This window comes from Bubalus bubalis, chromosome 24 (genome assembly GCF_019923935.1).
Source record: "Bubalus bubalis isolate 160015118507 breed Murrah chromosome 24, NDDB_SH_1, whole genome shotgun sequence".
NCBI lineage: Eukaryota > Metazoa > Chordata > Mammalia > Artiodactyla > Bovidae > Bubalus > Bubalus bubalis.
The window spans coordinates 1,406,981-1,432,102 of NC_059180.1; the positions used below are offsets into that span (position 1 = coordinate 1,406,981).

The following is a 25,122-nucleotide window of genomic DNA, read 5'->3' on the forward strand; positions in this document are numbered from 1 at the left end:
TCTCAGTTCATACAGAAACCCTGGGAAGGACCAAACCCGTCAGGCCTCATGGCGCGCTGTGTCACTTACGCTCCCGAGCTACGCTCCTTCATCATGGTCTCCTCCAGGGCGCTCGGCGTGCCAGGCAGTGCGTCTGTGGTCACGCAGCCGCAGGACTGGGGTGGGGCTCAGGCCCCGTCTGAACTGGCCTCCTCCTCCATGGGGTGCCTGTCCGTGTCCAGGAGGAGCAGGGCCTTTGAAGCACCACACACTCGGCCTCTCCGAACAGCCAGGTGCTTGACTCTGGTCGGACTGTATGTTGACTGTCTTCCATCTGTCTGTCCGCAGGAGGACGTGTACCTGGCCACCACCCAGCAGTTGGTGGAAGGCGTGGTTTCTGGATACAATGCAACGGTATTCGCCTACGGCCCCTCAGGTACCGCCAGGGCAGTGTCCTGGGAGGGAGGGAGGGAGGTCGGTGGCGGCGGGACCCCTCACAGCGTCACAGAGCGCCTCCTTCCTGAGGGCCAGCGGGCCCCTCTGCACCTGGCTCCTTGGGCCTTGCAGCAGCCCTGAAAGGCAGGTAGAACAAGCCCCCTGTCACTAATGAGAAAACTGAGCCTCAGACAGGTAAAGGGACTTCCCTGCGGTCGCACAGCAGGTAGGACTGAATCCGGAATTCAGCCCAAGCTGACACTTTGCTGCCCGTGAGAACCACAGATTCCTTCTCTGCAGTCACCAGTTGGGGTTGGCAAATGCTCACAGAGCTAAGCTGCCTCTCCTCCTGGAAACTAGGCTCATGGAGGGTCAGAGTTGGATGGGCCTTAACCCCCTGCCTGTGCAAGTGGGGAAACTGAGGCACTGAGAAGCCTTGGTCTGAAATCACAGCTTTATTTAATTCGTTCATTCATTCAACAAACATTAGGGGGCACCTGCTAATTGCTGGGCTCCAGGGAATGGAAAGTGCCAACTGGCCCTCTCCCACAGAGCTGACAAATAAGGGGAGGTAACATATCCCCTGAGTTTAACGCACACATTAACGCTCCTGTCACAAGAACAACACAAACATCTTAAAGTGCTTTTGGAGAGAAGGACAGCCGTCTCTCTGGCCCCCCCTCCTCTGACACCGTCTGCATTTTTGCTTCATGTCCTCCACTTTCGCTGCCCAGGTCTTCTTTCCCAGAGCAGCCATCAGGCTGTTCAGAGAGGGTATTTTTGTTCCTGTTTCCGAAATGGAAACCAAGCATGTCAGAGTGGCCAGGGCGGTTTGCACGATAAAGGTAGCAGGTGTGACCAGGCTCCTGGAGGGGCCAAGCCCAGCTCAGGAGCCCAGCCTAGGTGGGCATCCCCCTCCTCTTGCAGGCACTGGCAAGACCCACACGATGCTAGGCATGGACACGGAGCCTGGGATCTACCTGCAGACACTCAGCGACCTCTTCCAGGCCATCGAGGAGACCCGTGACAGCACGGACTGCAGTGTGTCCATGTCTTATCTCGAGGTGAGCCGCCCACCTCCTCGGTTGCCCTGTCTGCGAAACGGACCTGATTGTGACTGTAAACCCCCGCGTGTTACCCCAAAATCCCCCCGGCCTGTGGGAAACCTCAGGGCATCTGAGACTTCTCTGGAGATGCAAAGCCCCAGGGATAGGTGAAAGCCCCGGCGCCTCCTTTGCACCAAACCTACTGCTGCCAGCGCTTCTGTCTCATCCTAGATTTATAACGAAGTGATCCGGGACCTCCTGAGCCCGTCCTCGGGCTTTCTGGACCTGCGAGAAGATTCAAGGGGCAGCATCCAGATTGCAGGCATCACAGAGGTCTCAACCTCCAACGCCCAGGAGGTGAGGGTCACGGGCCCACAGAGGGACATGTGGCTCCTCCATGGCAGCCACGCTCACCAGTCACGCAGACTGGTGACACACAGCTCCAAGGCGGCTTCTGAGCTAAGGGTGCAGCAAGCTTCTGTGCCATGTCCCTGCTCTGCTAATCTGTGCTCAGGGCTGACCTCACCAATGGATCTCGCACTCTTCCCTCCACCTTCATATGCAGGCGGGGGACCCCTTTTCTACACCACTGCAGGCAGTCACAGCCAATCAAGTCTGAAATCCGTTTGCCACCCTGATCCCAAGGGTTGCTCCCATAAAGAGAGTGAGCTGGAAAGACTTCTCCGGCCCTCTGTCTTTCTCTCTCCTCCAGTCTCTCTGTGCAGTCCTTGAGGTGGGTCTCCCACCTGTGCAGACCCTTCAGTGGCTCCTGCAAACAGCACACACCTCATCCCCCAGCCTTCAGCCATGCTGGCTTAGGTCTGAGGCCACCCACCCTTAGCACAGTCCCACATGTGGGACTCCAGGAGCGGGAGAGGGGCCTGCTCACCTATTCTTTAATCTCAGTGGCTGTCAGTCTCTCTCCACAATGCTCTGTGGTCCTAGCATGCCCGGCACACAGTAGGTACCCAGCAGAGGCTCACTAGCTTAATTTCCACAGCTACTTGTACACAAGTGAGTTTCAGTCCACCTGCCAGCTCCAGCAAATCATACAACTGCCCGGAGCTCGGTATGGAAGAGGACTCAGTGGGGAAGAGCTGGGTGATCCACTGGTGACGTCTGCCATGGGCAGCGGCGGCCGACGGAGGACGGGGTGATACACGTGTGAGCGATCTGATACATGCCCTTTATGCTGGATTTGTTGACTAGGTTAACTAATCACTTCATGCCGCAAACCAGAAATGGCCTCTGCTGGACGCGGTTCTGCTACCATCAGCAAACCAGCTGGGGAAGAGCCTCCCGAAGGAGCTCGAGGGGCACACGCACCCCTGCTTCTCTTGCTCTGCAGGAGCCTGTGGCCCCCCAGGGGCCCCTGACCGCCTGCCCTCTCCTGACTGTCCTCAGATCATGCAGCTCCTCACCAAAGGCAACCGGCAGCGCACGCAGGAGCCCACGGCCACCAACAAGACGTCGTCCCGCTCGCACGCGGTGCTGCAGGTCATCGTGCGCCGGCGCGGCCGCGGCGCACACCCGGCGGAGGAGGTGCGCGTCGGCAGGCTCTTCATGGTGGACCTGGCGGGCTCGGAGCGGGCGTCCCAGGTTCGCGTCCTCTCCGTCCCCGCCAGGCAGCCCCTCAGTGCCGCGGCGTCTCCAGCACCCAGAACAGCGCCCGGCCCAGGGGAGGCGCCCGCCGAACGTGTGCCGAGCTAAGGCGTCCTCGGCAGGCGCTGGGGGCCAGGCCGCCTCGGAGCGCTTCCCGCGCGGCAGGGCCTGAGGGCACCAGACACAAAGATGGGCGACACCCCGGCCCGCCCTCGGGGAGCTCACGGCCCCTGGGGGCGGCCGGGAGGCAGACGTGTGAGCTGATAATGAAGCACCGGGAGGCCCGAGCTTTGAGATTCGGGGTCACACGGAGGCTGTGGAGCCCAGCGGAAGGGGGTCCTCAGGGCCGAGCCCGAAAGGTCACCAGGAGTTCGGCGGCTGAGAGGAAGCCCCTCGGGCGGAGAGAGCGGTGCCTGCGCGGGGGCTGTCGGGATGTCCGCCGGGGCCCCGCCTACTCCTCCCGCCCCGAGCCCCGCCCACCCGCTGCGGTCCCTCCCAGCACCCGCGCCCCGCCCGCGCACCGCGGTACCTGTTGCGGGAGGTCAGGACTGTTCTAGCCTCTGCCCCAGGGCGGAGCGTTCTTTGAAGGCAGATCCTAGCCCAGCGCCAGTAACAGAGATGGCGCTTGACGGCGGCCAAGTCAAAACAACAGTTATGTTACCAACAAGGGACGTTTTATGTCTTTCCTGGTGGCTCAGTGGTAAAGAATCCGCCTACCAGTGCAGGAGACGCGGGTTCAATCCCTGGGTCGCGAAGATCCACTGGAGAAGGAAATGGCAGCCCACTCCAGTATTCTTGCCTGGAAAATCCCATGGACTGAGGAGCCTGGTGGGTTACAGTCCATGGGGTCACAAAGAGTCAGGCACGACTGAGCAACTTCACTTCTCTTCACTTTGCAGTCTGTGCTCTGAGTCCTCAGGGCCTATTGCTTCACTCATTCATTCATTCATCTGCCCATCACCTGGCCCAGCCCTGGTGCCTGGGTTCCTGAAAGGAGCAGAGCCTGGCCAGCTGGCCCAGAGGCCAACAGAGTCAGTGTATTATGTTAATACAGTATGAACTTTGAGATCCAGTAAGGCCAACCAGTCAGAAGAGAGCTACCACTGAAAAAATAGTCTGTTACTCACAGTTCCCAAGAGGAGGGGACATGAGAAGACATGAGTGCCCCACAGGAAGGCACCAGGGTCGGCCAGGAGGCAGAGAGAACAAGGGGAAAACATGGACCAGAGTCTTTCTAGTGGTTTCGATGGAAACAGGCTGAGCATGGGAGAGTAGTGGGCTCTGGAGCACAGGGATGTCCCTGGCTGGCTGGCACCTGCCCTGGGTGATGAGGGTGAGGACCACCTCCCCACCAGCGGCCTCTCTTCATGCAGACCCAGAACCAAGGCAAGAGGATGAAGGAGGGCGCCCACATCAACCGCTCCCTGCTGGCGCTGGGCAACTGCATCAACGCACTCAGCGAGAAGGGTGGCAGCCGGGCGCAGTACGTGAACTTCCGGGACAGCAAATTGACACGTCTGCTGAAGGTACGAAGGCATGGCTGCAGCATCTGACTGCATCCTTCAGGATTAACCTGGGCCAAAGGACCCTTCCCGGAACCCCTGAGGGCAGGAAAACACTGGAGAAACCACCTCTGCTCTCTGCTTGACTCCCCTCCATCTCTGTGAGTGTAGTCTAGCCCATTCTTGCATACTCCCAGGGACATGGAGCTCACTACCTCACTGAGGCTGCCTGTCCCATGGCAGACAGTCTGACCATGAAAAACTTCCTCTTCATACCCAGCTGAATGCTGTCACCTCCATTCTGTAGAAAACAGGGTGGAGGTAGACAGATAGGCAAAGCAATAAATAAGTGGCCCTGAAGTGTGGCCTCTTGGCCACATCTGCTCGCATCTGAGTGAAAGTCAGATGGGATAGGCGTGCCCCAGGTCCTGTCTCATCCCGAGTGTCACCTCCCCGAGCACTGACTCTTGGTCCACCTCAGCTGCCCTTCTCAGACTTTGGAGCAGGAACCCCAGATGGTCCAGCAGAGCTTGGTACAGGTGGGGGAGGGGTGGCACCACCAGGCAGGTGGGGGCCCTGGTTCCCGTTACCCCAGCTGGCACCTTGCCCGAGCAGGACGCCCTGGGTGGGAACAGCCGGACCGTGATGATCGCCCACATCAGCCCAGCCAGCACACACTTCGAGGAGTCGCGGACCACCCTGCTGTACGCCTACCGGGCCAAGAACATCAAGACGAGGGTGAGCCGCTCGCCCCTGCTCCCCTCGCCCTCTCCCTCCCCCATCCCTCTCGTCCACTCTCCCACCTGCTCCCTGACTCTACCGCTCTCCCTCTGAGGCTCTGGAGCAGGCGTCCTTCCAGCTGTGCGAGCTTCGGTCCAGTACAGTACCGTATTAGTGGAACACATGATAGGTGTTATCTGATGATGATGATGATTATTATTGGTCAGCCAAGCTGTGATGAGCTCTTCCCAGTGCCCAGGTCTGGGCTGAGCGCCCTGATAAAACCATCATCGTCATCAGCAGAGCTTCCGCTCCCACGCAAACCCCGAGCCCAGCAGAGGGGAGGCAGCTGTGAAACGTGAGCCCGTCCAGACAGATGTACCACTTCCTGTTGTGGCGGGCACTCTATACCAGAGCTGCGGGGTGCTGCGAGGAAGAGTAACAGAGAAGGGCAGACTCAGAGGGGTCTTCCACCAAAGGGGACTGGGTCAGGCAGGGGAGCTGAGCTATGGGTGGTAAAGCGTGTCTGTGCAGACTGGGGGCCAGTGAGCATGTCTGGTTGAAGTTCAAGTGCGCATGCCCCGCGACCAGCAATGTCACCGAAGAGAAACACAGACCCATGTGCTCAGGGGAGCTGTGCCACAGGACAGCCTTAAAGGGCCCGGGAAGAGGTCGGGACAGCTACCTGTGTCCCCCCGCTCTGGCCCACTCTGCAGCTGCTACAGAGCACAGGGTGGAACCCAGGCAGATAGACAGCCTCTAAGACATTTCGCTGGACCAAAAAAGCAAGTTAAAGAATAGCAGCTACAGTCTGATGTAATTTATATAAATGCCCCAAAGCAGAACATACCCCCACACTCACCACGTGTATCTCTCTAGACATGTGTACATATATAGATATGACACCGTGCAGCAAAGGGTCTAGAAGGGCACACGAGAATGGCAGCGGGGGCTGCCCATGGAGAGGGCTTTCGAAAACCTCTTGTTGGACTGTATATTTGTTAAACTATGGCAACATGTACATAACATAAAATCCACCACTTTAACCATTTTAAACAGCACAGTTTGGTGGCATTAGGTACATCAGTTTGTGTGTACACCCATCACCACCATCATCTCCAGAACTCATTTCATCTCCCCAAACTGAAGCCCTGTTCCCATTAAATAGTAACCCCCCCCTCCCCCAACCCGTGACCCCCGCCCTCCCCCTTTCTGTCTCTGTGAACCCAGCTACTCCGGGGACCTCGCACTTGGGTCCTACGGTGTTTTCCTTCTGGGTCTGCCTTATTTCATTTTTCGTCATGTCCTCAGGGTCCACCCATGTGGTAGCAGGTGTCAGAGCCTTCCCTTTTAAGCCTCCAGCCTTCCCCTTTAAGGCTAAGAGGGCTGATTTGAGTTTTCCTTATGAAACGTGCTTGTGTGTTCCCATCGCACGAAAGGAGTCTCTCCCAGGGCAACCACAGGCCCTGACCTTGGTTGCGTCCGGCCACCAGGTCAAGCGTAACCTGCTGAGCGTGTCCTACCACATCACACAGTACACAGACGTCATCTCCAACCTGCGCGGGCAGATCCAGCGCCTCAAGGCCAAGGTGGAGAGGCAGGAGAGGGAGAGGAGGGGCGAGCCTGGCGGCCAGGATGCTCAAGGTAGGGCGGGCACACCTGCGCCTCCTGCTGCGGGGCTGCCCTGGACCCACGGCCTCCTCCTGCCTGACGCGGGGTCCTTGCTGAGTGTCACACCCCTTAAACAAATGCTTCATTCACTGGCATTCGGCACACCCACTGTGTGGGGCAGCCTCCTCCTCTTGTCTTGCTCTGGACCGTTTCTGCCCCAAAGTGGAACCCACACGCACCAGGCAGCTGCTGTCCAGGCCTCCCTTCTCCCCAAACCGCTTTGATCTCGGAGGCCTCCTTTTGGAGGAGAGCATACCATAGTTTTACTCTAAAATTCATCAGTGAGTTTAAAAGATGCCCTTAAAAAAATACCTGTAATGAAGTTAAGTAGACGGGTGTGTACACACACACTTCTTTTGGCTTATTAAGATAACTTTTGCCATAGTAAATAGAGGACTTTTGAAAATCAATAAGAGCAATAACGAAGGGCTTCCCAGGTGGTGTAGTGGTAAAGAATCTGCCCGCCAATGCAGGAGATGCAAGAGACTCGACTTTGATCCCTGGGTCGGGAAGATCTGGAGTAGGAAATGGCAACCCACTCCAGTATCTTGCCTGGAAAACTCCACTGGATGGAGGAGCTTGGCAGGTTACAGTCCATGAAGTCGTAAAGAGTTGGACATAACTGAGCACACACACACGCAAGAAAGAACAAACAGCCCAATTGACAAATATAGGTGAGGAAATGAATAGGCAATTGAGAGAGTTTCTAGTGGCCATAAACATAGGGGAAAATTCTCAATTGCATTAGGAAACAGAGACACAAATTGGAACTGTTTTCACTTATTGGACTGTCTAACATTAAAATGTCAAGTAGTATTAAATGGATAATAAAGGGCAGGAATGTCCATACTACAGTCTGCTTGTCCTGCCCCTTCTGATGGGCACTTTGGGCCTCTCTAGTCACATAACCCCCTTGCCGACACGGGTGCCTTTTTCTCTTTGGTGGATTTGGGACTCGAGTTTCTGTTGGAGCAAGACAGTGAAGGAAGATTTCAAAGAAGAGGGCCTGTTGTTGACGAGACTGAGTCCCATGTGGCCAGCCGAGGGCTTCAGGGACTGGTGGCAGTGGTCAATGGGTCGTTGTAGAGAATCTATAAAACCAGGTGATGACTGGGAGACTTGGGCTTGTCTGGGGTCAGGGGTCAACAGGGAGACATGCTGTAAAATAGTTCTCATCCTGCTGGTCTGTTAGTCACTGGGACTTGGCTTGGTGGTCTGAGGAGGTGGGCAGCGTCATGGAGAGGGTTGGGGGTCTCATGGTGAGGGCATGAGGGGCTTCCACTGGGTCCTGCTCTGGCAAGCCTAGGGCAGCAGCGGGGTGCTGGTGTCCACAGCTCTCCCAGGATCCTTCCTTTACGAGTGTCTCCTAGGATTCTGTGTGCTGTTTTGATGACTGCAATGATTTGGTCATCTGTTCAGTTCAGTCGCTCAGTCGTGCCTGACTCTTTGTGACCGCATGAGCTGCAGCACGCCAGGCCTCCCTGTCCATCACCAACTCCTGAAGTCCACCCAAACCCATGTCCATCAAGTCGATGATGCCATCCAACCATCTCATCCTCTGTTGTCCCCTTCTCCTCCTGCCCTCAATCTTTCCCAGCATCAGGGTGTTTTCAAATGAGTCAGCTCTTCGCATCAGGTGGCCAAGGTATTGGAGTTTCAGCTTCAACATCAGTCCTTCCAATGAGCACCCATGACTGATCTCCTTTAGGATGGACTGGTTGGATCTCCTTGCAGTCCAAGGGACTCTCACGAGTCTTCTCCAACACCACAGTTCAAAAGCATCAATTCTTTGGTGCTCAGCTGAGTGCATCACAATTTATTTCACCAATTCCAGATTGCTTGATGTTCGAGGAAAAGCTACCCCCTGACCACTGCCCTCAAGGTGAGGGAAACTGACCATATATGACCAGGGTAGAGCTAACTGCTGGAACAGGCAGAGAAAACCATGGATTAATCACTGCACAACTGCTCAGTAGGAACTGACCATGGGAAACAGAAATAGTTTTGTTCTGTGGAACTCACATTCCAGCAGGAAAGGCAGGTGTTGAACATACCACAAAATTATGGATACACAGGAGACTGCCAAGGAGAAGGTAGGATGTTATCAGAGCAAGTGGCAGACAGACCCAGACTGAGAGTCTGGGAGCATTTCCCTGAGAAAGAGAGGTCAGAGCTGAGATGGATAACCTAGCCCCACTCCTGGGATTCCTGAGACTCAGATCCAGGCAACCCAAGCCCAAAACAGGCAAATGGAGAGTCTAAATCATCTAAGTTATCCATCCAAGTATCCATCCATCCATCCATTCCTCCATTCATCATCCACACATCCACCCATCATCCATTCATCACCCATCCATCCATCCATTCATCCATCATCCACCATTTATCCATCCACCTATCCATCTATCCATCCATCATCCACCCATCATCTACTCATCCACCCATCTATCCATTCATCACCCATCCATCCATCCATTCATCTATCATCCACCATTTATCCATCCACCTATCCATCTATCCATCCATCATCCACCCATCATCTACCCATCCACCCATCTATCCATTCATCACCCATCCATCCATCCATTCATCTATCATCCACCATTTATCCATCCACCTATCCATCTATCCATCCATCATCCACCCATCATCTACCCATCCACCCATCTATCCATTCATCACCCATCCATCCATCCATTCATCTATCATCCACCCATTTATCCATCCACTCATCATCCACCCATCCATCTATCCATCCATCTGTCATCCATCCATCATCCACCCATCCATCCATCCACCCATCATCTACCCATCCACCCATCCATTCATCCATCCATCCAAGCATTCAGCCATCCATTCACCAGCCCATCCACCCATCCATCCTCCCTGCTTCGTCCACCCTCCATACTCACTGTGTTTAAAGCCCCTCCTTGGGCCAGATCCTACGCTGCTGGGCAAGCATGGATTTGACCCTGGCCTGGGTGGCGTTGCTCCTGGTACAGCTGGCTCTCTTTCTGCTCCAGCCACCATCCCTGCCCCCAATGCAGAGGAGGACAGCCGCCTGCAGATGAACAGGATCCGGGCGCAGCTCATCGGGGCCTTCCAGGAGCAGCTGGAGATGCGGCGCAGCCTGGTGGAGCTGGAGAACACCAGCATCGAGCTGCACGTGGACACGTCCCGCCACCTGCTGACCATCGCCGAGTGAGCCAGCCCCAGGGGGACTTCCGCCAGGGGCATCCTCCCTTCCTTCATCTGCCTCCCTGTGCCTAAGCTGGGCCTGTGGGAGAACCTCCCAGGCCCCTTTGGCTTCCTTCTGCAGGCCCAGTCCCAACAGGTTAGGGTCAATCCCATTTTACAGCGAGGATGCTGAGGTCAGACAGAACGTGGAGGCTGTGTCCCCTTGCTGGGGTCTTTCTACCGTTCCAGTCTCACTCGCGGTTCATACCTACTGTAAGTGACTGGCTGTGTGGAAAGGGACTGGCCGTGCAGTTTTTCATCCAGACCACGGTCACTGGAGGGCGAGGAGGTGCTGTCAGGCATTCCACCGGGGCGATGGTGTCAGCGGGACTGCCCTGGACAGCCTGGACACGTGTCCACCCGCTGACGGGCCGCGGCGCCGTGCCCTGCCCCCGCCTCTTCTCCAGCCCTCCCCATTTCTCCTCCTCATCCTCCCTGCCTGTGTAGTTTCTTGGTTAGGCACACAGCAGGGCGCCTGCCCTGGACGGAGCCCTCTCTCTGCCTCTGCCCTCGCCCCCTCTGCGTCCTCCGTTTCCACTCCATCTTCCTTGTGGTTCGGGTTCTGTTTCTGGTGCCCGTGTGCACCGTTGGCGGTGTCTCCTGAGCCGGGTCATCCCAGTCCGTCCTCACAGAGCCCTGGGCGTGCTGTAGTCTCCAAGGTTCACAGCTGAGGAGCTGGGGCAGGGGGCCCACGGTCACCCTGACGGCCCTGGGGTTGGAGGCACGCCGGGCTGGCTGCTGAGCTCTGCACTTGGCAGTCCTGCCACGAGTGTTGACTGCTTCTTTACTTCCTTCCAACATTTCTCATGACTTCTTGTTTTCCATATGTGTAGAAGGCATCAGATAGCAGACCCAATTCTGCCCCATTTCACGCCCACGCCTGCCAGCTGGGACTCGCAGGGACTCTAGGGCCAGATACCAGGGACCCCAGCTCGGGCGTGGCCTGCACTCTGAGCCCTGGCCCCTCTGGTATGGCTGCAGCTGGGAGCGGGAGAAGACCCACCACCTGGCACACAGGGCTGGAACGCCCGAGAGGGACCAGGAGGCGCTGGAGGCCGGCCCAGAAGGGGGTGAGGGCGAGCCCGCAGAGCCGCACGAGGTGGCCCTGGCCAGGGAGGAGGTCAACATGCTCCTGGCTGAGCAGCGGAAAACCGCGGCCCTTAAGGTGCGTCCACGCGCTCAGCCCTGTGCTGAGAGTCGCTAACGCTCTTTAATCGTAGCTGATGCACCACGCCCTCCTACAATAGTCGTTCAGAGTAGGGCTGATCATGGCCATTCTACAGGTGGGGAAACTGAGGCTCGGAGATGAGCAGGATTGTCCCCCGGCCCCAGCGAGCAGGACCCGACCTGAGTCTGACGCCATGGTCCATGCCCTTTCGATTTAGAGTTGTGGCTACACTGGGAGTCACGGGGGCTGTGGAAATGAGGCCCAAGTGGTGGTGTGATGCCTCCCGAGCCCTCTGCCTGCCCGTCTGTGGCGCTGTCCGTCGGTGTCCCCTCAGGCTCCACCGAGGCTGGTCTCGGGCCCGCGGCTCAGGGACGAGCCGTGCGGCCAGAGGACACCCAGACTCCAGGCTCCTCTTCGGAGAGAGAACTTCTCACATTCCTCTTTTCTGAGAAGAGCCGGCTATTTATATGAGCTATTTATATAATAACTGGTTATCTAATAGTCTCACTTCAGAAAAATGACAGGGCTGGCGCCTGATGGAGACTTTGGGGAAAATGCCAGTGAAGCTGGCTACTATTTCAGCCTATTAGTTAAATGTTAGCAGGTGTATTTTCAGGCAAGCAGAGAAGGCATCTGATGATGTCATGTTGCTAAAAGCAGGCAGCATTTATTTCACTTAAAAGCTATTTGCCAAAGCAAGAACCTCTTAATATTATTGCATCTGCCTGTTGCAATTTGGAGACTACATGATCTCACTGCAAAAGTCCTCTAACATTTAAAAATAAGAAAAACACCTTCTTCTTAAACAGATAACGTGCCTCAGCTGGGAACACGGCCTTCGAGAGCCACATACAGACACTGAGTGGTGACATGTACATGTGGGCTACTGATGAATTAATTAATTGATCGATCAGTCAATAACAAATCAACGTTTTAAGTGTCCAGCTCAGTGCCAGGCCCCGATGCCATAAAGATGAACAAGATACTAAGACTTAAGCTGTCAGCCTGCTGGGAAGAGACACAACAGTGTACAGTTTAGTACGGTAGCAGGATAGTAGATGTAGGAGCAGGGTGCTAGGGAGCTGGCGGAGGGGCTGTTCATTTGGGGGGCATGGGTCTGGATGGAAGAGAGGAGGATCTTGCTAGGGGAGCTGAGCCAGCTTCTCCCAAAGTGGTCCCTTCTCGGGCCCAGAGAATGAAGACTCAGAAGGCTGGTGCAGGGCCTCCTGGGCCGCACTAGGGGCTGGTGTCCCACCTGCCCCTAGGGACCGTGAGTTTGAGGGTGGGATGCAGGCAGCTTTGGCCTGAGCGTTACTATCCGGGGGACTGGATGGTGCTCTGAGGTGTGGTGATGGCTTCACGTGTCAGCGTGGCCAGGCTGTCGTACCCAGGGATCTGATTGAATAAATGCTCATATCTGTGCTGCTGTGAGGTATTCGGGCTTCCCTGGTGACTCAGATGGTAAAGAACCCACCTGAAATGCAGGAGACCCAGGTTTGATCCCTGGGTCGGGAAGATCCCTAGTGAAGGGAATGGCTACCCACTCTAGTATTTGTGCCTGGAGAACCACATGGATGGAGGAGCCTGGCAGGCTGTACTGTAACCTGGTAGGTTATACTGTAACAGGGTCGAAAAGGAGTCGGACATGACTGAGTGAAGGTATCTGGTAGGTGAATTGAACATCTGCAGTCAGTTGACTGTAAATAAAGATTACCCCGGATAGAGTGGCTGGGCCTCATGCAGTCCACTGAAAGGCCTTACCAGCAAAACACGGGATTCTAGAGAAGAGAAGATTCTGCCTCAACACCACACCACTGGCTCCCGACTGAGTTTCCAGCCAGTTGGGCTGCCTGATGGGTTTTGGACACGCCAGTCGCAGTTTTTTAAAATAAATCTCTGTGGGAACTTCCCTGGCGGCCCAGTGGCTGAGATTCCAGGCTTCCATTGCAGAGGCATAGATTCAATCCCTGGTTGGAAAACTAAGATCCCATATGCTTTACAGCTTGGCCAAAAAAACCATTTCTGTGTGAGTCTATGTATATATATATATGTGCTGTGTGCTGAGTTGAGTCTATGTATATATATATATATGTGCTGTGTGCTGAGTTGAGTCTATGTGTGTATATATATATATATGTGCTGTGTGCTGAGTTGAGTCTATGTGTGTATATATATATATATGTGCTGTGTGCTGAGTTGAGTCTATGTGTGTATATATATATATATATATGTGCTGTGCACTGAGTTGAGTCTATGTATATATATATATGTGCTTTGTGCTGAGTTGAGTCTATGTGTGTATATATATATATGTGCTGTACGCTGAGTTGAGTCTATGTATATACATATATGTGCTGTGTGCTGAGTTGAGTCCATGTATATATATATATGTGCTGTGTGCTGAGTTGAGTCTATATGTTTATATATATATATGTGCTGTGCACTGAGTTGAGTCTATGTATATATATATATGTGCTGTGTGCTGAGTTGAGTCTATGTGTTTATATATATATATGTGCTGTGCACTGAGTTGAGTCTATGTGTGTGTGTATATATATATATGTGCTTTGTGCTGAGTTGAGTCCATGTATATATATATGTGTGCTGTGTGCTGAGTTGAGTCTATGTGTTTATATATATATATGTGCTGTGCACTGAGTTGAGTCTATGTATATATATATATGTGCTTTGTGCTGAGTTGAGTCTATGTGTGTATATATATATATGTGCTGTGCACTGAGTTGAGTCTATGTATATATATATATGTGCTGTGTGCTGAGTTGAGTCTATGTGTGTATATATATATATGTGCTGTGTGCTGAGTTGAGTCTATGTGTGTATATATATATATATGTGCTGTGTGCTGAGTTGAGTCTATGTGTGTATATATATATATGTGCTGTGCACTGAGTTGAGTCTATGTATATATATATATGTGCTTTGTGCTGAGTTGAGTCTATGTGTGTATATATATATATGTGCTGTACGCTGAGTTGAGTCTATGTATATATATATATGTGCTGTGTGCTGAGTTGAGTCTATGTGTGTATATATATATATGTGCTGTGTGCTGAGTTGAGTCTATGTGTGTATATATATATATATATGTGCTGTGCACTGAGTTGAGTCTATGTATATATATATATGTGCTGTGTGCTGAGTTGAGTCTATGTGTTTATATATATATATGTGCTGTGCGCTGAGTTGAGTCTATGTGTGTATATATATATATATATGTGCTTTGTGCTGAGTTGAGTCTATGTGTATATATATATATATGTGCTGTGCGCTGAGTTGAGTCTATGTGTGTATATACATATATATATGTGCTGTGTGCTGAGTTGAGTCTATGTGTGTATATATATATATGTGCTGTGCACTGAGTTGAGTCTATGTATATATATATATGTGCTGTGTGCTGAGTTGAGTCTATGTGTTTATATATATATATGTGCTGTGCACTGAGTTGAGTCTATGTGTGTGTATATATATATATGTGTGCTTTGTGCTGAGTTGAGTCCATGTATATATATGTATGTGCTGTGTGCTGAGTTGAGTCTATGTGTTTATATATATATATGTGCTGTGCACTGAGTTGAGTCTATGTATATATATATATGTGCTTTGTGCTGAGTTGAGTCTATGTGTATATATATATATATATGTGCTGTGCGCTGAGTTGAGTCTATGTGTGTGTATATATATATATATGTGCTGTGTGCTGAGTTGAGTCTATGTGTGTATATATATATATGTGCTGTGCGCTGAGTTGAGTCTATGTATATATATATATGTGCTGTGTGCTGAGTTGAGTCTATGTGTGTATATATATATATGTGCTGTGCACTGAGTTGAGTCTATGTATATATATATGTGTGCTTTGTGCTGAGTTGAGTCTATGTGTGTATATATATATATGTGCTGTGCGCTGAGTTGAGTCTATGTATATATATATATGTGCTGTGTGCTGAGTTGAGTCCATGTATATATGTATATGTGCTGTGTGCTGAGTTGAGTCTATGTATATATATATATGTGCTGTGCGCTGAGTTGAGTCTATGTGTATATATATATATATATATATGCTGTGTGCTGAGTTGAGTCTATGTATATATATATATGTGCTGTGTGCTGAGTTGAGTCTATGTATATATATATATGTGCTGTGTGCTGAGTTGAGTCTATGTATATATATATATGTGCTTTGTGCTGAGTTGAGTCTATGTATGTGTGTATATATATATATATATGTGCTTTGTGCTGAGTTGAGTCTATGTGTGTATATATATATATGTGCTGTGTGCTGAGTTGAGTCTATGTGTATATATATATATGTGCTTTGTGCTGAGTTGAGTCTATGTATATATATATATGTGCTGTGTGCTGAGTTGAGTCTATGTGTATATATATATGTGCTGTGTGCTGAGTTGACTCTATGTATATATATATATATATATATGTGCTGTGCGCTGAGTTGAGTCTATGTATATATATATATGTGCTGTGTGCTGAGTTGCTTCAGTTCAGTTGCTCAGTTGTGTCCAACTCTTTGCGATCCCATGGACTGCAGCACGCCAGACCTCCCTGTCCATCACCAACTCCTGGAATTCACCCAAACTCATGTCCATTGAGTCGATGATGCCATCCAACCGTCTCATCTAAGTTGCTTCAGTTGTGTCCAACTTTGTGACCCTGTAGATTGTAGCCCACCAGCCTCTGTCCATGCGATTCTCCAGGCAAGGATAATGGAGTGGGTTGCCGTGCCCCTCTATGTAAGTGTGTGTGTGTATATATATATGTGTGTGTGTGTGTGTATACATATACATACAAACATGTACATAAATGTGTATATGTGCATTTATATACACACAAACATATATAAACACATATATACACAAACGTGTATAAATATTGTTCTGTCTCTCTGGAGCCCTGACTCACCCACAGAGTAAGGTCAAGGGTCTCGGGCAGACCTCACAGTACCCCCACCCGCCCCCCTCCGCTGTCTTTCTGTAAAAGGGCTGCAGTGCCCAGGGCTGCAGTGGATGAGCCGGGCCTCCCATCTCTCTGCTCCTTCTCAAGTCTGACTTTGGCCCAGGAGAACCAGGACCTCAGTTTCAGATAAGAAGTCTGTGATACAGAGGCTGTGGAGGCACCCTTCAGAGCCTTCTCTGTGATGACCAGGGCCGGCTTACGACAGCGTCACAGCGTGAAAGGAGGCAGCCTTGGTGTCCCGCAGCAGACACTGGTGAAGGCTAAGCCCTGGGTCTGTTCTAAAGTACCAGGCAAGGGACGTCCCGGGTGGCCCAGTGGCTGACTCCACACTCCCAACGCAGAGGGCCGGGGTTCAATCCTGGTCAGGGAGCTAGGTCTTGCATGCGGCAACAGAGACCCGGCTCATCCAGATTCATAAGTCAATCAAAATAACTATTTTTTAAAAGGCCGTGCATTAATAGAACATTCAAGAACGTTCAAGATGAGGCCAACAGATCAGGAGCCAACTGCCTTGGAAAGATCGTTTGTTACTCACAGTTCCCGAGAGGAGCGGGCACGCGATGCCAGGCAGGGCTGCACGAGGAGACCCCAGGGCGGCTGTAGGCAGAGGGAGGGAGGGTCAGTGTGGACCAGAGACCTCACTGAGGTTTCTGCGGGAGGAGTGGACAAGGCGGGGTGGGCAGCCGAGGACTGGCTGGTCTGGATCGTTCCCGCAGGCTCCGGGGCACAGGGCCCATCCTGGGTTGTCTGGTACTGATAGCTTATGGTGAACGATGTCGAATTTGTGATCTCCAAAGAAGATTTAGCTTTGGGACCACGGACCAAGCTTGATTACTCAAGAGCTTTGCAGAGTTTTATCAAAGTAAGAAAAGGGACAGGGAAAGCTTCTGACATAAACATCAGAGGGGGACTGAGAGTGCCCCCTCTCTAGTGTTAGCAAGGGAGTTAAATACTTTTTAAAATTGGTTATTACAATTAATCAAAAGAATGTCTCAAGTTTGTGAAAATTTTACCAGACCTACTCCCACAGTTTACATTTTAGGATAACAGGATTAGAATTTAACAATAGAAAGATCCTACCAGACCCACTCCCATAATATACATTCTAAAATATCAGGATTAGTCAGAAGGTTTTCAGGAAGGAGAAACTGTCCTCAAGCAGGATACAGTGTTGTTATATAATCCCTAGTACAGAGTTTAAACTGAGTTGTTTGTTGTGTAAGATCATCAGTTCGAGGCTTAAAGAGGCTTAAAGTTTTGTGTGACTAAAATGTAGAATTTGTAAAAATTTGAGGCTTAAAGTTTTATGTGACTAAAATGTAGAATTTGCAAAAATTTGTCCTTTCCTCCTCCTTGAGAGCCCCAGACCCCTTTCTTCTCCTCGGGGACCCCGGACTTCTTATCAACCTCCCTGGTAATTGACTCTCTCAGTACCTGTCCTGGGTGATGAGGGCAGGTGGACAGTGGCCCAAATAGTGGAGCCCTGTGGAGGAGAGGGAAGGCTGAGGGCTCTGGGTTGGCTGGTTTGCATATGAAAGATCTGCCTGAGGGCAAGTTGTTTGCTGTCTGTAGGACTTGGCTGTTCTGGGGGAGCTGTCCCTGCACGGTCAGCGGGGTCCCCAGGTGCGACAGCGTCAGAACAGGAAATGAAGGACACGGTTAACGCGGGGCACGTCCTCACAGTCAATCCCGCACGTCTCTGTGAGCGCGATCGCAAACCAGAGTCTGTAAGGACAAGCGGACTTGGCAGCACAGGCCCCAGGCGTCTGCCCTGAACCCTTGGTCTCTCTGCCAGGCGGGCCTGGAGCAGCGTCTGGCCAACGCCAAGAAGAAGGCGTCGCAGATGGAGGAGCTGCTGCCCACGCAGGTCATCAGCGAGGACCAGCGGGAGGTGCTGCGGCTGCTGTGCCGGGCGCACGAGCTGGAAGTAGAGAACACGGGGCTGCAGGCCAACAGCCTGTGCAGGAGGAACCTGCTGTGCCAGAAGGACTTCGTGATCCAGCGCTGCCAGCAGCACCGACGCCTGTGCGAGCAGATCATCCAGGAGCAGCAGCAGCTGATCCAGGGTGAGGCCCCGCCCGCTGCCCCCGCCTCGGGCCCCCATCTCTGTCAGGGTTACTTTCCGGAAAAGCACCTCCCTGGTGGTTCAATCCCTGGGTCCTGCGTCTGGAAGATCTCCTGAAGAAGGGAATGGCAACCCACTCCAGTATTCTTGCCTGGAGAATCCCATGGACACAGGAGCCTGTCAGGCTACAGTCCCTGGGGTCGCACAGTGTCAGACACGACTGAGCGACTAACACTTTTCTGGAAAGAGTGGGCAGTGCACGTGGTCCCCAGAAAGTCACATCCCGCACGGCAGGCCAGGCCAGGAGGCACAAGTCTCTAGCCCTGTCCTCGCCCACCGCTCCCTGTTCTCAGTCCTTCTGGGTGTACACCTAGGAGTGGTTCTTTGGTTGCTGTTGTTGTTATTTATTTGCTTCTGACTGCTGGGTCCTTGTTGCCGCGAGGGCTTTTCTCTAGTTGCAGTGAGCAGGCTTCTCATTTCGTGGCTTCTCTCGTTTCAGAGCCCGGGTGGGCTCTAGGGCACGTGGACTTGAGTGCTTGTGGCGCACGGGCTTAGTTGTTCCACAGCACGTGGGATTTTCCCAGATCAGGGATCAAACCCACGTTTCCTGCACTGGCAGGCCAATTCTTTACCACTGAGCCACCAGAGAAGCCCTAGGGATGTTCTTTAATGTTTTTTCTTTTTGGCCTCACTGCGCTAGACCACCGGGGAACTCCCACTCTTTAACTTTTAAATTGAAGGTTATTTATCCTTTAGAATTGCTAATGATGTGATTTTATGATTGGAAGGCAATACATGAACATAACAGAAAACTTTTAAAACAGGAACGCAAAGAAGGTGACCTACAGAAACACCACTCTCTAGAAAAATCTTTTTATCAGATTGGAGCATTGCCTTCAAACTTCCAAAAAAGATACTGTCTTTCTAACAAGTGATGAATGTTTCGCCCCATCTCTGCTTCCCCGACTCCCGCAGACAGCGGCCTGGAGGTGCCGGAGGCCCTGGAGCAGCGGTACCGGCTGTACTCCCGGGAGCTGGGCGCGGGCACGCTGAACCGCCTGCTGCTGCTGCAGGCCGTGATGGCCAGCTCCCTGCGCGTGAGTAGGCTTTGGGTTCAGGCTGTGCTTGACGCCGTTCCCTCCTGCCTGGCCTGTGCACTAGCCCTGGCGGGGCACTGGCCCCAGTAGAGGGAAGAGGACACTCGGAAACCCCACAAACCAGGCTGCCTAGAACCAGAGGCACCTGGGGCTGGATGGGGCCGTGCCACCCGTCAGGATCCAGGCAGGTTTCAGACAAGGCGTCCCTGGGTGGGTGGGGGGCGGGGGGGCCTGTGTGCGGCTCCCACGGCAGGTCTGTCCCCTGGACTGTTGTAAGGATCTCTCATGGGATCCTATGGTAAGTGTCAGGGTCCCCAGGAGCACCCCCCCTCCAGGCTGAGTTCACTGAAAGGACTCGCAGGACTCAGAAAGTCCGTTGTACCACCTAGACTCGACGAACAGATTCCCCATGCTCCCCAGTCACTGGCACCCACTCTGATTTCTGTCTCCATGACCCTGACTCCCCCGGGGACCTCACAGAAGTGGAGTTGGAGTCGCCCAGTGTCTGTCCTTCGGTGTCTGCTTACTTCACTGAGCATCCGCGCTCTGGCAGGTGTCAGAGTTCCCTTCCGTGTTCAGGCTGAATCACCGTCCAGTGTGCGGACGGAGCACACTGTGCTTCCATCACCATCGACGGGCACTCGGGTTGCTGCACCTTTTGGTTATTGCGAATCGGCTGCTCTTAAAGTGGGTGCACACGCATCTGCTTGAGTCCTGCTTTCAGTTCTTTTGGGGACGCCCCCGGGAGTGGGATTGCTGGATCCTACGTATGGTGATTCTGTCTGACTTTCTGAGGCCCTGCCGGCTGTCGAGAGTGCTGGTAGCAAGCATCTCCTTTGTGCACTGATTTGCTCAGAGTCAAGACTGTGCCCCGTGTTTCCTGGGGTCTGGCCCTTTCTGTCTGTGATGGGAGGCGCAGTGGAGGAGCCCGTGATTCCTTCCAGAGGTGGTGGCTCCTCGGGCTCTGCTTGACGACGCAGCCCGCTCCTGTCTGTGGTCCCTGCCGCCTCACCCCGCCCTCTGTCTGGTCCCAGGACGGCTCTGTTCTGAACATCTCTCCCCCGCCAGAGGAGCCCAGCCAAGACCAGCCGGACGACAGGGAGGACCTCCCATGGGGGGCCCAGTTTGAGCTGCCCCCCATGCTGCTGGATCCGGACAGGTGACAGGGCCCCCATCCCCGGGCCACGGGCATCACCTGGTTCCCAGGGTGAGGTGGAGCCCAGATGGGGAACCAGAGGCTGGCAGATGGATATCCAGTGGAGCCGCTGACGTGTGACCCTGGGCGCATCTTGTGAAGCAAGACTAATGTCCAGTCCTTGCAGAGTTGTTTAAGGAGAATAAGTGTGGGTACTCACCACACGGAGCGATTGTGAAGTTGGGCTCTTTGATGCTAGAAAGACAACTTCACTTCACACGTGGTTTCTTTTCACCATCAGCCACCTACTCCCAACCTCAGTACTTCTCTCCTCTTTTCTGGTTTTCTTTCTTTTCCTCTGATGTTTCCAACACACCCAAACTTAGATTTGTAGGCTGAACACGGCACACTCACCACCGGGACTCAGTAGCTAGTATCCCCACGTGTGTGCCGCCACCTCAGCTTGGGCTGCAATAACAAGACACCACAGACCAGGTGCCTTAAACAACAGAAACTACCTTCTCACAGCCCTGGAGATGGATGAAGGACTTGGGGACCCGGCCCCGGCCTTGCTGAGACCCCTGTGTTTTGTCCACAGTGATGGTTACAAGTCATCGAAAGCCACGCCGTCGAAAAAGCTGGGCAGGCGAGACTCCCTCCTCCCCCCATCCTCGCTGCACATCCTGCTGAGCCCGCCGGCTCACGAGGTTGGTGTGTGCGGTGCTGAGGGGCCCGCGGCTCTGGTGAGGCTCCCCCTCCCAACAGGGTGCTCGGGGCCGTCAGAGCTGGCCCAGGGCGAGCGCAAGAGAAGCTTCGGAATGCAGGTTGTCCTGAAGCAGCTGTCACAACCGTGCTGACCATATATTGAGCCCAGCGAATCCCAGGGATGGGGGAGCCTGGTGGGCTTCCGTCTATGGGGTCGCACAGAGTCGGATACGACTGAAGCGACTTAGCAGCAGTAGCAGCAGCAGTCTCACCACATTAGGGTCTGGGGCGTCTGGGCCAAAGCACTACAGATGAGGAGGCTTAATGCTCAGACGCTCATTCTCTCCCACTTCTGGGGCCGGAAGTCTAAGGTCAGGTGTCCCAGGACTGCGCTCCCTCCACAGGCTCCTGGGGAGGGGCCCTCCGGCCTCGTCCGGCTCCTGGGGGCCCCAGGCTCCTGGGTGGCCTCCCCCACATCTGCCTCTGTCTTTACAGCCTCCTCCCTCTGTGGCTCTGTGTCTCCCTTCTTGTAAAGACACCCCTCTGGGGATCCAAGACCCACACTCAATCCAGAGGTGACACTTGGGGGATCAAGGTGGGCCTGGACTTGGGGTCACCATTGCCCAACCCACTACAGACACTCCCTCAGCCATGCAGGGGCAGCAGTGGTTGTCACCCTCACTTTATAAACAGGAAATGAGGCCCAGAGAAGCCAGGTGACCACTCCATGACCCCTGTCGCTGGGTCTGCTTCGGGGCCCAACCTGGGGCCGCTGACGGTCCGCTGCTGCAACGTTCCCCGCAGAAGCCGAGCTCCCAGAGAATGAAGACACTGGTCTCCAAGCTGTGCTCCCCGGCCGGCCGAGAACCAGGCACCCCCACCCCGAGGATGGCAGCAGAGGCTGGGCTGAGCGCCCAGGCCCTCAAGGAGATGGCCGCAGGCACCAAGAGCATCGCCCTCATCGCGGCCACCCGGCGCTCCAGGGCGCAGGACCCCGAGGGCAGCAGTGGCCGCTCCTCCCTCCACCCTCCAGAGGAGGCGGCTCCAGACCCCAAGGACCCCAAGCCCAGCATCACCCCGGAGACGAGCCCGGCCGACAGGAAGTGGCCGCAAGCCAGCCCGGGCAGGGCCCGCTCTGCAGAGAGGAAGGCCAGGGGGAAGCCATCGCCCCATGTTACCAGGAGAGTCCAGCCGGTAGGTGGACAGGGGCCTGGGGGTGCTGGTCCCAGGGGTTCACCCAGAGGAGCGGAGGGGGACGGCCAGGACTGACCTCAACAAAATCATGGTGGGTGCGGGACTGCCCCAGCACACAGGGGAGAAAGAAGAGAGCCAGACCCTCCCCCCCCAGTCACTGTGACCCAGTCCCTTCCTCCTGATCTGAAGCCACATGTGGGCACATCGCGTGTGGTCATCATCGTCCCAGGAAAACACAGTTTTGTGATCTGGGTCTTTTCCCTACCATTATTTCATGAATTTTCATGTGCCTACCTAGCATTTGTACTTTATAAAAGGCGCATTACTTGATTCTTGTGGATTCCCTGGTGGCTTAGATGGTAAGGAATCCACCTGCAATGCAGGAGACCTGGGTTGGTTCCCTGGGTCGGGAAGATTCTTTGGAGAAGGAAACGGCTACCCACTCCAGTATTCCGACCTGGAGAATTCCATGGACAGAGGAGCCTGGCGGGCTGTCCGTGGGGTTATAAAGAATCAGACATGACTGAGCGACTAACTTACTTGATTCTAAACCACGTCAGATAAATAACGGTGAGAGGTGAGTTGCTAGGCACTAACGACCGTGAGCCGTGTCTTTCCTCCCCAAGTCTGGCAACCGGCCCTCTGTCATATCTGCAGAGGGATGGCCAGACGCACATGATCCCATTTGTGGCCACTTTGTGGGTTTCTGCTCCCCTTTAAATGGCCACACAGGCTGTCTTCTTTTTTTTTTTTCGGCCATGCCGCTACTCCTGGGGGCATTGCTGGTGGCCAGGGGGCTGCCAGAGCTCCACTCTGCCCCTGCTGGTGAGACCCTGAGTCCTGCTGGACACACAGTGGGCATTTGCTAATTCAAATGGAAATGGCTCTGGTGACTCCTCAGTGGAACAAAAGTGGGACAGCAGCAAGGAGCAGATGGCGGGTGTGGTGGGCAGGGTTATCCTGAGAAATAGGACGAAAAGCATGTGTGTGTGTATGTTCACCCCCCTCCCACCATACAAACACACACGCCAGCTAGCAGAGCCAAAGTTTCAGTTCAAGTCCAAAGGCAGGAAAACGCTAATGTCCCAGCTAAAGGTTGTCAGCAGAGGGCATCTCTCTGACTCACGGGAGAGTCAGCCCCTTTGTTCCATGCAGGCTGTCAACTGATTGGATGAAGCCCACCCCATTAGAGAGAGCCATCTGCTTTACTTGGTTGGTGGGTTTAAATGGTAACCATCACAATGGTTTAGATGAAAACCCCTTCCATGGGGGCATGTGGTTGAGAAGGAAAAAGCCCGGGGACAAAAACCCAGGACCGCATCAATCATTCATTCATTCTTCTTGGTGGTTGAAAGTGAATGTTAGCAGTGATTCTGCCCGTTGTGTTCACTAAGATACCACATAGCTGGCTCATGGTAAGTGCTTCATCAGTGCGTGATTACAGCTCAAAGTGACCTTGACATTTCATTCCTTCTCTACCTGCTCCCCATACTTGGTGATGCTTCCCCCACAGGCAACAGAAAAACTTCAGCCACCCTCCACGGATCACATAGCCGAGAGCCAGCCGCCCCCTGCACTCTCTCAGCTGTCAAAGTCTCCAGGAAAGAGCTTTCTCCCTGCTGTCCCTTCAGCCTCTAAGATGAAACCCAGCCTCAGTTTTCATGCAGGTATGCGATCGAAAAAGGAAAATAGCAAGTTGGGTTTGTTCTGCATCTCTGCCCCTCCTCTCAAACGTTTGGAAGGTGTGACAGTCTGGGCTGTTATCAGTTGTCTGCTCCTCAGTGTGAGTGAGTTTCAGGTTTTCTTAGGCAGCAGGCCAGCCACAGTCACTGGCTCTTTGAAAAGATGTATTTGGGGGTGTGCTCAGTTTTGCTGCTGCCCTGCCTGACGTCCCAAGAGTTCGAGGCAATGATTCAATTTGTGCGCATACGGCTGATTGCCTTTACTCAGTCTGCACCCCGGGCCCCCGTGGGTTCTCTCGGTGCCGGTTTGAGTCCCACCTCTGCGGTGGTTGTTACTACAAAAATAATAAGTACTCATCATGAAAACTTTGGAATACAGATAACATCCTAAATAAAGGAGAAACCACTTGTAAACCCCACCACCCAGGAATGGTCTCTGTAAGGTGCCGTCCTCATAGGGTGCACAGGGACATGAACACATGTCCCCTATTATGGGATGTTGGGATTGTGTCCAGTTTATCACAGTTGTGGGAACAGACTGGTGGATGACAGCCCTCCTCAGAGGGGCCACCAACTGTTACTGACCTGCCATCAGAGGAGCACGGAAGTTGAGGTCAAGGGTTTAGAAAAGAACACGGCAGTCAGATCCGACAGAACCACAACTTGTCATCAATGGCCTGGATTCTGTCTTTAAGAAATTTTTCATTTAATCTTCCTAGTAATTTGCTTTTGTTATATTTGCAAAATTCTCAGTCCCATATAGACTGAGAAGCAGACAAGCAAGCTCGTCCTCACCATGGATGATTGAGAGCACCAGCCTGTATCGCTACGTAACAAGAGCTCACATTTATTGTGCACATCCTATGTGCTAGGCACTGTATGGAGTCAA

General features: G+C 53.2%; 1 protein-coding gene across 1 annotated transcript; it reads left to right on the forward strand.

Moving 5' to 3' along the window:
* Window positions 1–48: 48 nt before the first annotated feature.
* On the forward strand, window positions 49–24,578 carry LOC102390463 (kinesin-like protein KIF19). The gene is made up of 19 exons (XM_045164329.1): window positions 49–117; window positions 328–415; window positions 1,342–1,478; window positions 1,692–1,817; window positions 2,865–3,059; window positions 4,436–4,588; window positions 5,180–5,302; window positions 5,400–5,447; window positions 6,778–6,928; window positions 9,895–9,951; window positions 10,003–10,156; window positions 11,174–11,357; window positions 17,928–17,961; window positions 18,062–18,421; window positions 19,396–19,517; window positions 20,552–20,676; window positions 21,251–21,359; window positions 22,162–22,551; window positions 24,065–24,578. Exons 1-19 carry the CDS (start codon window positions 49–51, stop codon window positions 24,437–24,439), a joined length of 3,000 nt encoding a protein of 999 aa, XP_045020264.1. The 3' UTR covers window positions 24,440–24,578.
* Window positions 24,579–25,122: the final 544 nt, after the last annotated feature.

Excerpts from the sequence above, each read along its gene's own strand:
- LOC102390463 (XM_045164329.1), top strand. The coding sequence starts at position 49 with ATGGCGCGCTGTGTCACTTACGCTCCCGAGCTACGCTCCTTCATCATG. Across the intron at positions 118-327 it reads TCTCCTCCAGGGCGCTCGGC|GAGGACGTGTACCTGGCCAC; the intron begins GTGCCAGGCAGT and ends GTCTGTCCGCAG. Across the intron at positions 3,060-4,435 it reads GCTCGGAGCGGGCGTCCCAG|ACCCAGAACCAAGGCAAGAG; the intron begins GTTCGCGTCCTC and ends CTCTTCATGCAG.